The sequence below is a fragment of the Sesamum indicum genome, unplaced genomic scaffold, assembly GCF_000512975.1.
Source record: "Sesamum indicum cultivar Zhongzhi No. 13 unplaced genomic scaffold, S_indicum_v1.0 scaffold00231, whole genome shotgun sequence".
Taxonomy (NCBI): Eukaryota; Viridiplantae; Streptophyta; class Magnoliopsida; order Lamiales; family Pedaliaceae; genus Sesamum; species Sesamum indicum.
Window position 1 is genome coordinate 44682 of NW_011628125.1, and position 17382 is coordinate 62063.

A 17382-nucleotide genomic window follows, 5' to 3' on the forward strand; every position below is an offset into this window, starting at 1 on the left:
AAACCTTTATACCCGGATGCGATTACGAGAGCATGCACGAGACTGGACTTCGCTCGTGTTTGCGTTATGTGGATATAACCTCGAATTTACCGAAGCATATTATTATTATGACTCCACATGAGGACGGGGGAGAATCACCATACAAAATTGATGTTGAGTTCGAATGGTTACCCCCGAAGTGCACTAGTTGTATGACTTTGGGGCACTCCGCTAAAGAGTGTGCTCTTAACAAAACAAAGCCAGCTAAGCCACCGATCGCTATATATGTTCCAAAAGTAGGGGCACCGCGTCCAGCAGTGCATGAACGGAGTAGGAACCATCCAACAGATCACATGAGGGAGGAGCAGACAGTGACTCGTGATACTACTTCTATACCACCTCGGCTACCACCTACACTTGATCGGGAGATGCGTAGACCATCACCAACCCGAGTGGTAGAAAAGCAAAGAGAGGGCCAGGAGTCTCCTAGAGCTGACACGCGCCCAAATCGTGAGGAGAGGGGCAAGGCACTTGTTATATATAATACTTTTGATGCACTACACCTACTAGATGATACAGATGAGTTGTCTCGGGGTCCTAAGTCTAGCAGCCCCAAACCCGATGATCCATGTTGAACGCAGCAATATGGAATGTTCGTGGCCTGAACAAAAGAGATCATCAGCTGGCAGTAAAAGACATTGTTGTTGAGTTCAGGTTACATTTTCTCGGTCTCCTTGAAACTCGTGTTCGTATCAATAATGTAGCTCAAATTAAATCATTTTTATTACCCCATTGGAAATGGTTTGTGGATTATGGATCTTCTGGTACTCGGGTATGGATCGCTTGGGATGCTAATTTCATCGATGTTGTTGTGATTGAAAGCGGTACACAATTTACGCATTGTCTTATTGATATCCATGCACTTCATGAGTCAGTTGCTATTACAGTTATTTATGGGGCTACTCAGATGGCCGACAGGAGGGAGCTATGGCGATCCCTGGAGACAATTTCCTTGCACTGCGTTGATGTACCGTGGCTGGTTCGAGGGGATTTCAATGCAGTGCGATATATTAGCGAAATATGTGGTGCATCAGGTGACATTCGAATGGCAATGGAGGAGTTTAATATTTGTATCCAGAATGCAGGATTACTACCCTTACCCATGCAGGGCGAATGGTACACATGGCATAACTGCAGTGTGAGCCCACGGAATCTTTGGAAAAGACTGGATCGAATGTTGATTAATGATAGATGGATGGAACGGTTCCCAAACTCATTTTACTCTAGCCTCACCACACGCACTTCAGATCACTCACCGTTGGTGCTTTACGGGGATAGACAACAGCAGCTTGGAGGTATGTTTCGTTTCGATAATTACCTCACTCTCTCACCAAATTTTATCCCCGGTGTGCAGCGTGTTTGGCAACACAACATTATTGGGGTGCCTATGTATGTGGTAACACGAAAACTCAAAGCATTGAATGCGGTTTTCCGAGAGCAAAGGAGGAAAAAGGGGGACCTAACACACAATGTACAACTAGCAAAAGGGTTTCTTGAGATGGCGCAAACACTTGTTAGCTCAAACAAAGGAGATGAGTTATTCTTACAGCTGGAACACTGCTGTCGGATAGTGTTCGCTAAAGCGGCCAAACTTGAACAGGTCATGCTCAGACAACGAGCGAAAATGCAGTGGATGAAGGGGGGTGATCAGTGTTCCCGGGTGTTTTTTCATAAGATTGCTCAAAGGACATCGGCGAGGAGAATTTTAGAAATTACAGATGATCAAGGAGTAACCCACATGGACCCGGGAGAGGTAACCAATGAATTTGTCTCCTACTACCAAAATCTCCTAGGAGGGGAAAGACGACGAGATGTGATAGATATTCGGTTCCTACGACCTAAGGCCAGACATCTACTAAATGAGGAGGACACTAGCTCTCTATTATTGCCATTCACCCCAGCTGATGTTAAGCAGGCTGTTTTTGATATAGCTGAGGATAAAGCGCCGGGACCGGACGGTTACTCCTCGGGTTTTTTCAAAGCTGCATGGCCAATAGTGGGTTAGGAGGTTACTTCGGTAGTGTTGGATTTCTTTACCACTGGCCGAATTCTAAAATAGATCAATACCACATTGTTGGCGCTCATACCAAAGGTACATTCCCCAATGTCTGTTAGTGATTTTTGTCCTATTTCCTGCTGCAATGTATTGTATAAAATAATTGCCAAGCTCCTTGTCGAAAGGTTGAGTGAGGTACTGGACAAGCTTATTAGTCCGTGCCAAGCGGCATTTGTCCCCGACAGAAGCATAGGAGACAACATTATGTTGGCACAGGAACTTTTCACGGGATATAACCAGGCTCGTTCTCCTCGATGTGCCTTAAAAGTTGACATACGGAAGGCATATGACACTGTGGAATGGGACTTCCTACTCGCTGTTCTAGAGTTATTTGGTTTTCCAACTACTTTCAAAAGTTGGATCGAGTTCTAGAGTTATTTGGTTTTCCAACTACTTTCAAAAGTTGGATCGAGGCATGTGTCACAACGCCCTCTTTTTCTGTTGGACTGAATGGGAAGCCCCATGGTTTCTTTATGGGTGCGAGAGGGCTTCGTCAAGGGGACCCTTTATCACCATACTTATTTGTGCTTGTGATGGAGGTCTTACACCTGGGTTTATTACAGTTGATTGACCAGGATGAGCTCTTTTCTTTCCATTGGAAATGTGATACAGCTCGGATTTTTCAGCTGGGGTTTGCTGACGACTTGTTGTTATTCTGTCGTGCTGATATGGACTCTATTGGAGTCCTTAAGACAGGATTGGACCGATTTGCCGAGTGGTCGGGCCTCAGTCTTAACATTCAGAAAAGTCACCTCATTATTTCGAGGTCAGCATAGGGTTTACGGGAGGAAATACTGACAGTACTTAGATTCTAGGAAGGACTTCTGCCAATGAGATATTTGGGACTTCCTCTATTATCCTCCAGATTATCGATTGCTGATTGTTCCTCTATTATCCTCCAGATTATCGATTGCTGATTGTCGTCCATTATTGTTGAAAATTGATAAACGTATTTTTGGTTGGGAGGGTTTGGCACTCTCATATGCTGGTAGAGTACAAATTATAAAATCTGTACTGATGTCGGTGAGCTTATACTGGACTCCGGCTTTCATTTTACCAAAGAAAGTTACATACAAAATTGAAAAGAGGATGCGAAATTTCTTATAGAAGGGCACAACAAACAGTGGCTACGCAAATGTAGCATGGAAAGAATTATGTCGGCCGGTGGAGGAGGGAGGCCTAGGATTCAAGGACATTACCACCTTGAATCGCGCCTTAATGACCAAGAAACTTTGTGATATCATTCGATGTGATAGGACTTCTATTTGGGTTGAGTGGCTATATCAAGGCCGATTACGTGACACCTGTATATGGACGATCCAAGAACACGGAGGTTCTTGGGGTTGGAGGAAAATCTTACAACTACTGGCTTTTCTCCGCCCTATGGTGGACTATCAGATCGGTGATGGGAGATGATTTCACCTATGGCAGGACCCTTGGGATTCTCTTGGTCCTCTTATAGAGACATTTCCACAGGGGCCGAGGCTACTCAGACTTGACAAATCAGCAAAACTCAGCACGGTGATTAGTGGAGGAGAATGGCAGTGGCCGATGATCACAGATTTCGAGTGCTTGGAGATCACACACACACTACCGGCAATCCGCGGAGGAGATGACCGGGTAGTATGGAGATTTGATCAGGGACAACCCACAACTCAGGCTCTTTATAGGTTGTTCGATCCCCCTGGGCCGAAGGTAGGCTGGTTTTCACTACTTTCGGGCTCTCTTAAGATTCCTCGTCACTTATTCATCTTATGGCTTGCCATCCTTGGCAAGCTACCCACGACAGACAAACCATGGCTATCTCATCTTCGCACATGCATTTTGTGTAATGAGGGGGCAATAGAAACGCACGCCCACTTATTCTTCCAGTGCAAATTTAGTCGACAGTGTCTCACAACAATCCGGAGGGTGTTACGATTCCATTGGCCCAATACAGACTGAACAAGAGATATTGAGTGGGCTTCTCGGAGATGTAGGGGAAAGCACATCATTAACATTGCTTATCGAGCACTACTAGCATCATGTGTTTACCACATTTGGAGAGAAAGGAACTTGAGACGATTCGAGCACGTTGAAAGGACACCAAACATCATGGCTAAATTGAAAGTTGATGACGTCAGGCAACGGATTCTTAGTATCACATTCGCTACCTCCGTCAGTACACGAGCTTTATATAGACTTTGGCGTATCCCTTGGCCTATCGAGGGAGAAACCAACTGATTGCCAGTTTGTTGTACTGTATTTTTTTTTTATCTTAATGAAAATTACAATTACCCAAAAAAATAAATTTGGAACGTTCTCAAAATTCCACGAAACTTGACCCAAACGTTGGACTAGATCAATTCTTTTGTGTGGTAAATTTGCTAAACCTAATAATAACTACAAGTTAGTAGAAAAGGGAAACAAACTTGTTTTTAATAAAATCGTGACAAACAGCTAAATGTTGAATGTTCTCATAATTCCACGAAACTTGAACCAAACGTAGGTCTAGCCCCATTCTTTTGTGTGGTAATTTGCTAAGCGTAATAATAACTAGAAATTAATAGAAAAGGAAAACAAATTGGGTTTAATAAAACCGTGCAAAACAGCTAAATTTTGTACGTTTTGTGAATTCCATGAAACTTGACCCAAACGTTGGTCTAGACCCATGCATTTGTATGGTAAATTTGCTAAGTGTAATAATAACTACAAATTAGTAGAAATGGAAAACAAACTGGCTTTAATAAAACCGTGCAAAACAGCTACATTTTGTACTTTCTCAAAATTCCACGAAACTTGACCCAAACGTTGGTCTAGACCCATGCATTTGTGTGGTAAATTTGCTAAACCTAATAATAACTACAAGTTAGTAGAAAAGGGAAACAAACTAGCTTTAATAAAACCATGCAAAACAGCTAAATTTGGAACGTTCTCAGAATTTCATGAAATTTGACCCAAATGTTGGTTTGACACATACATTTGTGTGGTAAATTTGCTAAGCATAATAATAACTACAAATTAGTATAAAAGGGAAACAAACTTGTTTTAATAAAACCGTGCAAAACAGCTAAACTTTGGACGTTCTCATAATTCTACGAAACATGAACCAAACTTTGGTCTAGACCCATGCATATGTGTCGTAAATTTGCATGTGTGATACTAACTATAAATTAGTACAAATGGGAAACAAACTTGGTTATATAAAACCGTGCCAAACAACTAAATTTTGAATGTTCTCAAAATTCCACGAAATTTGACCCAAACGTTGGTTTAGGTCAATTCTTTTGTGTGGTAAATTTGCTAAACCTAATAACAACTACAAGTTAGTAGAAAAGGGAAACAAATTTGTTTTAATAAAACCGTGACAAACAGCTAAATTTTGAACGTTCTCAGAATTCCACAAAACATGACCCAAACGTTGGCCTAGACCCATTCTTTTGTGTGGCAAATTTGCTAAGCGTAATAATAACTACAAATTAGTAGAAAATGGAAGTTAGTAGAAAAGGGAAACAAATTTGTTTTAATAAAACCGTGACAAACAGCTAAATTTTGAACGTTCTCATAATTCCACAAAACATGACCCAAACGTAGGCTTAGACCCATTCTTTTGTGTGGCAAATTTGCTAAGCGTAATAATAACTACAAATTAGTAGAAAATGGAAACAAACTTGCGTTAAAATAACCGTGACAATCTGCTAAATTTTGATCGTTCTCAGAATTCCACAAAACTTGACCCAAACGTAGGTCTAGACCCATGCATTTGTGTAGTAAATTTGTTAAACGTAACAATAACTACAAAATAGTAAAAAAGGGAAACAAATTTGCTTTAATAAAATTGTGCAAAACAGTTAAATTTGGAACGTTCTCAGAATTCCATGAAAGTTGACCCAAATGTTGGTTTGGACACATGCATTTGTGTGGTAAATTTGGTAACCGTAATAATAACTACAAAATAGTATAAAAGGGAAACAAACTTGTTTTAATAAAACCGTGCAGAACAACTAAATTTTGAACGTTCTCAGAATTCTACGAAACTTGACCCAAACGTTGGTCTAGACCCATGCATTTGTGTGGTAAATTTGCTAAGTGTAATAATAACTACAAATTAGTAGAAAATGGAAACAAACTTGCGTTAAAATAACCGTGACAAACTGCTAAATTTTGATCGTTCTCAGAATTCCACAAAACTTGACCCAAACGTAGGTCAATTCTTTTGTGTGGTAAATTTGCTAAACCTAATAACAACTACAAGTTAGTAGAAAAGGGAAACAAATTTGTTTTAATAAAACCGTGAAAAACAGCTAAATTTTGAACGTTCTCAGAATTCCACAAAACATGACCCAAACGTAGGCCTAGACCCATTCTTTTGTGTGGCAAATTTGCTAAGCGTAATAATAACTACAAATTAGTAGAAAATGGAAACAAACTTGCGTTAAAATAACCGTGACAAACTGCTAAATTTTGATCGTTCTCAGAATTCCACAAAACTTGACCCAAACGTAGGTCTAGACCCATGCATTTGTGTGGTAAATTTGCTAAGCGTAATAATAACTAGAAATTAGTAGAAAAGGGAAACAAACTAGCTTTAATAAAACCGTGCAAAACAGCTAAATTTTGTACGTTCTGAGAATTCCACGAAACTTGACCCAAACGTTGGTTTAGACACATGCATTTGTGTAGTAAATTTGTTAAACGTAACAATAACTACAAAATAGTAAAAAAGGGAAACAAACTTGCTTTAATAAAATTGTGCAAAACAGTTAAATTTGGAACGTTCTCAGAATTCCATGAAAGTTGACCCAAATGTTGGTTTGGACACATGCATTTGTGTGGTAAATTTGGTAACCGTAATAATAACTACAAAATAGTATAAAAGGGAAACAAACTTGTTTTAATAAAACCGTGCAGAACAACTAAATTTTGAACGTTCTCAGAATTCTACGAAACTTGACCCAAACGTTGGTCTAGACCCATGCATTTGTGTGGTAAATTTGCTAAGTGTAATAATAACTACAAATTAGTAGAAATGGGAAACAAACTTGGTTATATAAAACCCTGCCAAACAACTAAATTTTGAATGTTCTCAAAATTTCACGAAATTTGACCCAAACATTGGTTTAGATCAATTCTTTTGTGTGGTAAATTTGCTAAACCTAATAATAACTACAAGTTAGTAGAAAAGGGAAACAAATTTGTTTTAATAAAACCGTGACAAACAGCTAAATTTTGAACGTTCTCAGGATTCCACAGAACTTGACCCAAACGTAGGCCTAGACCCATTCTTTTGTGTGGCAAATTTGCTAAGCGTAATAATAACTACAAATTAGTAGAAAATGGAAACAAACTTGCGTTAAAATAACCGTGACAAACTGCTAAATTTTGATCGTTTTCAGAATTCCACAAAACTTGACCCAAACGTAGGTCTAGACCCATTCTTTTGTGTGGTAAATTTGCTAAGCGTAATAATAACTAGAAATTAGTGGAAAAGGGAAACAAACTGACTTGAATAAAACCATGCAAAACAGTTAAATTTTGTATATTTTGAAAATTCCATGAAACTTGACCCAAACGTTGGTTTAGACCCATGCATTTGTGTAGTAAATTTGTTAAATGTAATAATAAATACAAAATAATATAAAAGGGAAACAAACTTGCTTTAATAAAACCGTGCAAAACAGCTAAATTTTGAACGTTCTCAGAATTCTACGAAACTTGACCCAAACGTTGGTCTAGACCCATTTTTTTGTGTGGTAAATTTGCTAAACCTAATAATAACTACAAGTTAGTAGAAAAGGGAAACAAACTTGTTTTATTAAAACCGTGACAAACCGCTAAATTTTGAACGTTATGAGAATTCAAGCGCTAAAAAATCGAGATTTGGCCATGGCGGAAGCTATCGGTTTCAAGCACCATCTTTGAGGGGAGGATTTCAGGGCATTCCTCATGTAACTATCAAGGCTCGCTGGGGTATTCTGAAGCCGGCGATAGACAAATCGGGCGAAAATGATGCAGATTTGACAGGCGTGTCACGTTTGGCCTTCCACCGGTGACGCTTGAGATTCAGGCCGGTGACAGCGGGAGGCAGGGCTGTGAAGACGCAATTCCGACCAGAGGGGTAGAAGTTTCGTCATCCACGTGTTCTTCGTTGAAAGACACTCCACCGCTGATGAAATCCATTGACGAGACGAGTCATCTTCCTCCATCGTCAACTGGAGATTTGGGGCTTTTGGCTGGCCGGACGACGTCCCTAGAGCACGAAACGGGACGACCGAAGAGCTCACAACAGGCTTCAGCTGCTGTCTTGTTGAATAACGAGTTTTCGCCGGCGAATGAGATGAACTCGCCGTGGAAGATGGTGGCTGGTCCATCGGAAAATGACGTGGCGGCCATCAGTGAGGTGGCGCACACTTTTTGTGACATGGAAGATGACGTGGATACTTTTTCAGCAGATGAGATGGCTGAGGATAAGATGGCACAAGTGATGGTTGGTATTCCTGATGACATCAGCAACACCAAGGCTTATGTCAGTAGCACCAGGGCTGAGGTCAAACGGGATTGTACGTGGGTAATATCCCATTGCATGCATGCCCGAAACCTATTATTGATGATAAAATTGCGCATGCATTTAACCATTCATCTAGAAAGACCCTCTCGTACGTTGCGCCGACATTACAGAATGAAGAGGTGATTGTCAGACCGACGTTAGATGTCATTCGTAATGGGGCTAAAGGTTGGAAAGCTACCGCAGTAGGATATCTTCTTGGGAAACGTCCGTATTTCCACCATTTGAAGGAATACGCCCTGTCGGTATGGCTGGGGTTAAGAGAGGTGACTGGTACTACTAATGGTTTATTTTTCTTTCAATTTAAATCAATTGCTGCTATGGAAGATATTATTGAAGGAGGGTCGTGGCTGTTCCAGGGACAATCTATTGTTCTTCAAAAATGGAAACCGGGAATGGTTTTGAGGAAACTGCGACATACCCAGGTTCCTATTTGGATCAAACTACGCCACCTTCCAATGGAGTTATGGACAGAAGAGGGCCTAAGGACGGTAGCCAGTGGTGTAGGTAAACCTTTATACACGGATGCGATTACGAGAGCATACACGAGACTGGACTTCGCTCGTGTTTGTGTTATGTTGGATGTAACCTCGAATTTACCGAAGCATATTAGTATTATGACTCCACATGAGGACGGGGGAGAATCACCTTACAAAGTTGATGTTGAGTACGAATGGTTACCCCCGAAGTGCACTAGTTGCATGACTTTGGGGTACTCCGCTAAAGAGTGTGCCCTTAACAAAACAAAGCAAGCTAAGTCACCGATCGCTATATATGTTCCAAAAGTAGGGGCACCGCGTCTAGCAGTGCATGAACGGAGTAGGAACCATCCAACAGATCACATGAGGGAGGAGCAGACAGTGACTCGTGATACTACTTCTATACCACCTCGGCTACCACCTACACTTGATCGGGAGATGCGTAGACCATCACCAACTCGAGTGGTAGAAAAGCAAAGAGAGGGCCAGGAGTCTCCTAGAGCTGACACGCGCCCAAATCGTGAGGAGAGGGGCAAGGCACTTGTTATATATAATACTTTTGATGCACTACACCTACTAGATGACATTACATGGGCTTCACAGAGATGGAGTGGTGAACACATCATCAACATGTCTTATAGAGCACTGCTTGCAGCATGTGTATACCACATTTGGAAGGAAAGAAACCTGAGCTGATTCGATGACACCGAGAGGACGCCTACTAACATAGCATTACTGATCATTGAGGACATTAGACAGCGAATCCATAGCATCCCACTATCTAGATCAGTCAGTACACGTGCTTTATTTCGATTATGGCGAATCCCTTGGCCTGTCGAGGGATAAACCATTTGGTGACCACATTGTTGTACTGTACCAATTTTACTCAATGAAACTTACTTTTACCGAAAAAAAAAAGTCTAGCAGCCCTATACCCGGTGATCCATGTTGAACACAGCAATATGGAATGTTCGTGGCCTGAACAAAAGAGATCATCAGCTGGCAGTAAAAGACATCGTTGTTGAGTTCAGGTTACATTTTCTCGGTCTCCTTGAAACTCGTGTTCGTATCAATAATGTAGCTCAAATTCAATCATTTTTACTACCCCATTAGAAATGGTTTGTGGATTATGGATCTTCTGGTACTCGGGTATGGATTGCTTGGGATGCTAATTTCATTGATGTTGTTGTGATTGAAAGCGGTACACAATTTATGCATTGTCTTATTAATATCCATGCACTTCATGAGTCAGTTGCTATTACTGTCATTTATGGGGCTACTGAGATGGCCGACAGGAGGGAGTTATGGAGGTCCCTGGAGACAATTTCCTTGCACTGCGTTGACGTACCGTGGCTGGTTGGAGGGGATTTCAATGCAGTGCGAGATATTAGCGAAATATGTGGTGCATCAGGTGACATTCGAATGGCAATGGAGGAGTTTAATATTTGTATCCAGAATGCAAGATTACTACCATTACCCATGCAGGGCGAATGGTACACGTGACATAACTGTAATGCGAGCCCACGGAATCTTTGAAAAAGACTGGATCGAATGTTGATTAATGATAGATGGATGGCACGGTTCCCAAACTCATTTTACTCTAGCCTCACCCCACGCACTTCAGATCACTCACCGTTGGTGCTTTACGGGGATAGACAACAACAGCTCGGAGGTATGTTTCGTTTCGATAATTACCTCACTCTCTCACCAGATTTTATCCCCGGTGTGCAGCGTGTTTGGCAACACAACATTATTGGCGTGCCTATGTATGTGGTAACACGGAAACTCAAAGCATTGAAAGCGGTTTTCCGAGAGCAAAGGAGGAAAAAGGGGGACCTAACACATAATGTACGATTGGCAAAAGGGTTTCTTGAGATGGCGCAAACACTTGTTAGCTCAAACAGACGAGATGAGTTATTCTTACAGCTGGAACACTACTGTCGGATAGTGTTGGCTAAAGCGGCCAAACTTGAACAGGTCATGCTCAGACAACAAGCGAAAATGCAGTGGATGAAGCGAGGAGAATTTTACAAATTATAGATGAGCAAGGAGTAACCCACATGGACCCGGGAGAGGTAACCAATGAATTTGTCTCCTACTACCAAAATCTCCTAGGAGGGGAAAGACGACGAGATGTGATAGATATTCGGTTCCTACGACCGTGGGCCAGACATATACTAAATGAGGAGGACACTAGCTCTCTATTATTGCCATTCACCCCAACTGATGTTAAGCAGGCTGTTTTTGACATAGCTAAGGATAAAGCGCTGGGACCGGACGGTTACTCCTCGGGTTTTTTCAAAGCTGCATGGCGAATAGTGGGTCATGAGGTTACTTCGGTAGTGTTGGATTTCTTTACCACTGGCCGAATTCTAAAACAGATCAATACCACATTGTTGGCGCTCATACCAAAGGTACATTCCCCAATGTCTGTTAGTGATTTCCGTCCTATTTCCTGCTGCAATGTATTGTATAAGATAATTGCCAAGCTCCTTGTCCAAAGGTTGAGTGAGATACTGGACAAGCTTATTAGTTCGTGCCAAGCGGCATTCGTCCCCGGCAGAAGCATAGGAGACAACATTATGTCGGCACAGGAACTTTTCATGGGATATAACCAGGCCCGTTTACCTCCTCGATGTGCCTTAAAAGTTGACATTCGGAAGGCATATGACACTTTGTGCTTTGATGGAGGTCTTACACCTGGGTTTATTACAGTTGATTGACCAGGACGAGCTCTTTTCTTTTTTTTTTGGGGTAAGTGTAATTTTCATTAAAAAAAGAGAGAAGTATAGTACAACAATGTCCCTCATTAGGCGCTTCTCTCGACAGGCCAAGGGATACGCCACAGTCTATACAAGGCACATGTGCTAATAGAGCTAGGTAGCTTGATATTGAGTATACGCTGCCGAACATCTTCTACTATTAAGTTGGCCACTACACTCGGGGGCCTCTCCTCGTGCTCAAAACGTCTCAGGTTCCTCTCCCTCCAAATATGGTATACACACGATCCTAGCAGGCATCGGTAGGATATATTGATGATGTGCTTCCCACGCTATTTTCTTGCACCCCATTCAACATCTGTGACCCAATCCCTATTAGGCCACTGGAATCGTACAATGCGCCGAATACTACTGAGGCATCTTCTACTAAATCTGCAGTGGAAAAACAGAAGGTTATGTGACTCCACCATGTCTTCATTGCACAGCACGCAGCACCCAAGATGGGAAAGCCATGGTTTATCCGTCGTTGCTAGCTTCTCCAGGATAGCTAGCCAAAGGATAAACAAATGTCGCGGGATCTTCAAAGAACCCGAAAGTAGTGAAATCCAACCTACTTTCGGTCCTGCTGGTATCATAGCCCGATAGAACTCCTGGGTAGTGCGTTTCCCACTCTAACCCTTCCATATAATACGATCTGTACCCCCATGGATTCGAGGTAGCACGTGTGTAATCTTCACGCATTCCATGTCCGTAATCAATGGCCAGTGCCAATGGCCCTCATAGATAATCGAGCTCAACATGGTAGACTCATGCAATCCCAGACTGTTGGGTCCCCGCGGAAATCTGTCGAGGAGGGGCCCAAGGTGATGCCAGGGATCCTTCCATAATAAAAAATCATTCCCATTACCAATACGATATTCCACCACTGAGCGTAACGAGCCTCTCAATCGCAAAATTTTTCTCCATCCCCATGGCCCACGATTCTCCGGGATAGTCCATATCAAATCATCTCGTAGGCGGCCATGCCGCAACCACTCGACCCAAATAGAAGTCCTATCACATCGGATGACTTCACAGAGCTTTTTGCACATCAATGCTCGATTAAGAGTACTCATATCCTTAAGGCCAAGGCCTCCCTCCTCCTTTGGTTTGCAAATCTCCTTCCATGCAACTTTAGAGTATCCACTATTTCCTGTACCTCTCCATAAGAAAACTCGCAATCTCTTCTCAATGTCTTTAATAACCCCTTTTGGCAAAATAAATGCCGAAGCTCAATAGACACCCAGAGCCACAAGGACAGTCTTAATGATTTGTACCCTGCCCGCATATGACAGTGCCAATCCCTCCCAACCGTTGATACGTGCATCGATCTTACTCAGTAATGGTTGGCAGTCGGCGATAGTTAATTGAGAAGAGATCAATGGTAGACCCAAATACCTCATCGGTAAGTGGCCTTCCTGAAGCCCTAACACCACAAGCAGCTCCTCTCGTATATTCTGGGCTGATCGGGATATGATGATATGGCTTTTTTCAACATTGAGTCGTAGCCCCGACCAATCAGCAAATCTATCCAATCCGGATTTGAAGACAGAGTAGGAGTAAGTCATCAGCGAACCCCAGTTGGAAGAGTCTAAGATTGGCACACTTCCAATGGAATGCGAAGTTCATGTCCTGCTCAATCAGCTGTAGTATTCCCATGTGTAGAACCTCCATCACAAGGACGAAGAGATATGGCGAGAAGGGGTCGCCCTGTCGAAGCCCTCTGGCACCCGCAAAATATCCATGTGACTTTTCGTTCATCCCCACCGAAAAGGAGGGTGACTAATACACTCCTTAATCCATCGACTGAATATCTCTGGGAAGCCGAATAGCTGAAGCACCGATAGCAAGAAATCCCACTCGACAGTGTCATACGCCTTCCGAATATCAACTTTCAAAGCACATCTCGGTGGGAGTCGGGCCTGATTATAACCAGTGAAGAGTTCCTGTGCTAACATAACATTGTCCCCTATGCTCCGGCTAGGGACAAACGCTGCTTGGCAGGGGCTGATAATCTTGTCCAAAACCACACTCAGTTTTTGGACAATAAGTTTAGCAATGATTTTATAAAGTACGTTACAGCAGGAGATAGGGCAAAAATCTGTGACAGACGTGGGAAAGTGTACCTTGGGGATAACCGTCAATATTGTGCTATTAATCTGCTTAAGAAGCTTCCCCGTAGAAAAGAACTCCAGTACTGCCTTCGTTACCTCCTGTCCCACCATCGGCCAGGCGTTTTTATAGAATCCTGATGAATACCCATCAGGTCCAGGTGCTTTATCCTCGCCGATGTCAAAAACAGCTTTTTTTATATCCTCTGCACTGAACGGTTCCAGTAGGTGGCCTTCCTCCTCAGTTGTTATGATATGCCTCGTCCAAGGCCGAAGAAACCGAAGGTCCATCACCCTCTGACGCCTGTCTCCCCCTAGCAAGGACTGATAGTAGGAGATAAATTCATGTATGACTGCATTTGGTTCCGTAATTGTAATTCCTTGGGCATCATTAATTTGCAAGATTCGTCTAGTTGTCCGTCTTTGGGCAATTTTACAAAAGAACACTCTGGAACACTGGTCACCACCCTTCATCCATTCCATCTTTGCCCTCTGCTGCAGCATGATCCTCTCCAATTCGGCCGCCTTTGCATACACAAGCCGACTGCAGTGCTCCAACAGAAGAAATAGCTCATCCTGTCTGTGCGAGCTTACCAATACTTGGGCTTGCTCCAGGAACCCCCTTGCCAACTCAACATTGTGAGAGATATCCCCTTTTTTTCTCCTCTATTCTCGAAAAAGAGGTTTGAGTGCCTTGAGCTTGCGGGTGACTGAGAACATAGGCACTCCCACTATTTGTGACTGAGAACATAGGCACTCCCACTATTTGATGCTGCCATATACTCTGCACGGTAGGAATAAAATCTGGTTAGAGAGTAAGGAAGTTGTCAAACCGGAACATAGCTTCAAATCGCTGCTGATTATCCCCATTAATTAACATCGGCGAGTGATCCGATGTCCGTGGTGTGAGGCATTGATAGAAGACTGATGGAAACCGCACAGTCCATGTATCATTGGTTAGCATACGATCAAGTCGCTTCCACAAGTTGCGAGGACCAACACTTCGATTATGCCATGTATACCATTCACCCTGCATCGGTAATGGTAAAAGCGCAGTATTCTGTAGGCACGTATTAAATTCCTCCATCGCCACCCTTATATCTCCCGACGTACCACAGACCTCACTGAGATCCCTGACTGCATTGAAGTCACCTCCAACCAGCCAGGGAGTATTAATGCATTGTAAAGCTAAGCATTCTAGAGAGGCCCATAATTCTCGCCTGTCAGCGATCTCAGTAGCACCATACACAATAGTAATATCAACAAATTCTAGTAATGCTCTAATATTGGCACGACAGTGTATAAACTGGTTTCCCACCTAAATAATATCCACATCAACATAATTATAATCCCATGCAATCCATATCCGATTCCAACATTGTCATAATCCATAAACCATTTCCAATGAGGCATCAAGAATGATTGGATATTAGCACAGTTATTAATGCGAACACGTGTTTCTAAGAAATCAATAAAGTGTAACCTGAACTCAACAATGATATCCTTGACCGCCAGTTGATGATCCCTCTTGTTCAGGCCACGTACATTCCATATGGCAAGGTTTAACATGAGTCCCCAGGTATGGGGTTGCTTCGATTAGGACCCCTTGATGAATCTCTTGCACTATCAAGTAATTGTAGTGCATCGAAAGAGTTATAAGTAATGATATCTTTACCCCTTTACTCTCGACTAGGTTTCGCTGCATTTGGTCGAGTACCACGGTCTTCTGTCTGCTGCTTCACAGTGTGAGGTGTTGGTTGGTCTCTAGTTCTTTCAGTCACCACTGGGCCTCGCAGTGCTCCCACTTTGGGTACATATACATTAACCGGTGGCTTGATAGATTTGGGTTTGTTGATAGTGCACTCCTTGGTTGAGTGTCCCATTGTCGTACAGCTTGTGCACCTCGGGGGTAGCCATTCATACTCCACATCAATTTTGCACGGTACTTCTGCTCCTTCCTCATCCGGTGTCATAATAATAATGTGCTTTGGTAGTCGTGCAAAATGAAATACTAATGAAAAAAAAAACTCTCCAACTACCCTCTCTTCTCTCTCACACACTCAAAAACACACACTAGCATGGATGGAGGTGGAGATGGCGGAACTGCCTCACCGGCCGGGGCAGGGGGGACGGCCGACGATGGGGAACCAACCGGGGGTGGTCTGACTTCCGGCGACCGCTTAGAAGCCGGAAAAACGCCGGCAAACAACGCCAATCTGGAAATGGAGGATGAACAGACATCAATGGGGGGAAGATCTACACTCAAAAACCAAGCGCCGCCAGATCTAGGGTTTTCTGCCATGGAAGATGAAACGTCGGGATCATTGGAGACGATAGATACTGATACTTTTCTGGTAAATAGGAGTGGATTGGACATCATGACGATGACAGGAAGGATTTCGAACGATAAAGATGAGAAATCGGCTACGGATAATATGAGTTTCAATGCGCCGCAAAAACTAGGGTTTGGTGAAGCTTCGGCTCCATCCATCAATGACGGACGGACTGCTATTCCTTCTCCCCAGGATTTTAATATTACTGAATTCTTGAATCTTGCGAACAGAATTGTGGATGTTGGTGATACAGAATTCGGGCTCGACGGGGTATAATGGTTGAAAGGGCGTTGGCGCACGGAATAGCGCCACCGGTGCCGTACAAGAAATCTGAAAATGGTGGAAGGACGGTTTTGGGGAAGAAGACAACATGTCTTGTTGATAATCCGGTTATGCAGCAAACTCCGGCGACTTTGGATGCTGCCCAGATTCAGGCGACGACGACTGACCGGCGACGAACAGCAGGACGGCTGCTACAGCTTTTCAGGCGAAAAAACAGCAGCAAGATGAAGGAGGTGATGACTTGTGCGATGATGTAAGCGCTGACATGTGTGATGACGCAGCAGATGATGTGGAAGCTGATGCAGGCGCTAACCTATATGATGATGTAGGTGATGACACAAGCGCTGATGCAGCTGCTGATGTATTACATGACATTAGCAATACAATGGAAAAAATTAGTCCTCTCCCTACACAAGTGCATTCATTTCCTACGGGTTTGTTTGTGGGTAATATTCCGCTAAATGCAAATTTGAATGTGAACGTGGATGATAAAATTGCCGACGCTTTTAATAATTCATCTCGGAGGACTCTTTCATACATACCCCCTACAATACAAAATGGAGAAGTGGTTGTGAGACCTACAATGGAAACTATTCGCAATGGATCAACTAAGTGGAAGACCACCGCGATCGGTTATTTACTTGGAAAACGACCGTACTTTTATCACGTCAAAGACTTTACCTTCTCAGTTTGGCCTGGATTGCAGGAGGTTAAGGCCACGTCAAACAGTTTTTTCTTTTTCCAGTTTAAGACAGTTGCATACATGGAAGAAGCAATTG

General features: G+C 42.9%; 2 protein-coding genes across 2 annotated transcripts; one reads left to right on the top strand and one right to left on the bottom strand.

Moving 5' to 3' along the window:
* Positions 1-946: 946 nt before the first annotated feature.
* Positions 947-2044, top strand: LOC105179887. The gene has a single exon (XM_011103540.1). It carries the CDS (start codon positions 947-949, stop codon positions 2042-2044), a length of 1098 nt encoding a protein of 365 aa, XP_011101842.1.
* A 10083-nt stretch (positions 2045-12127) lies between these two features.
* On the bottom strand, positions 12128-15871 carry LOC105179888. The gene is made up of 7 exons (XM_011103542.1): positions 15706-15871; positions 15366-15448; positions 15109-15306; positions 14822-15018; positions 13667-14532; positions 12746-13084; positions 12128-12270 (listed from the first exon to the last, which is right to left on the bottom strand). Exons 1-7 carry the CDS (start codon positions 15869-15871, stop codon positions 12128-12130), a joined length of 1992 nt encoding a protein of 663 aa, XP_011101844.1.
* Positions 15872-17382: the final 1511 nt, after the last annotated feature.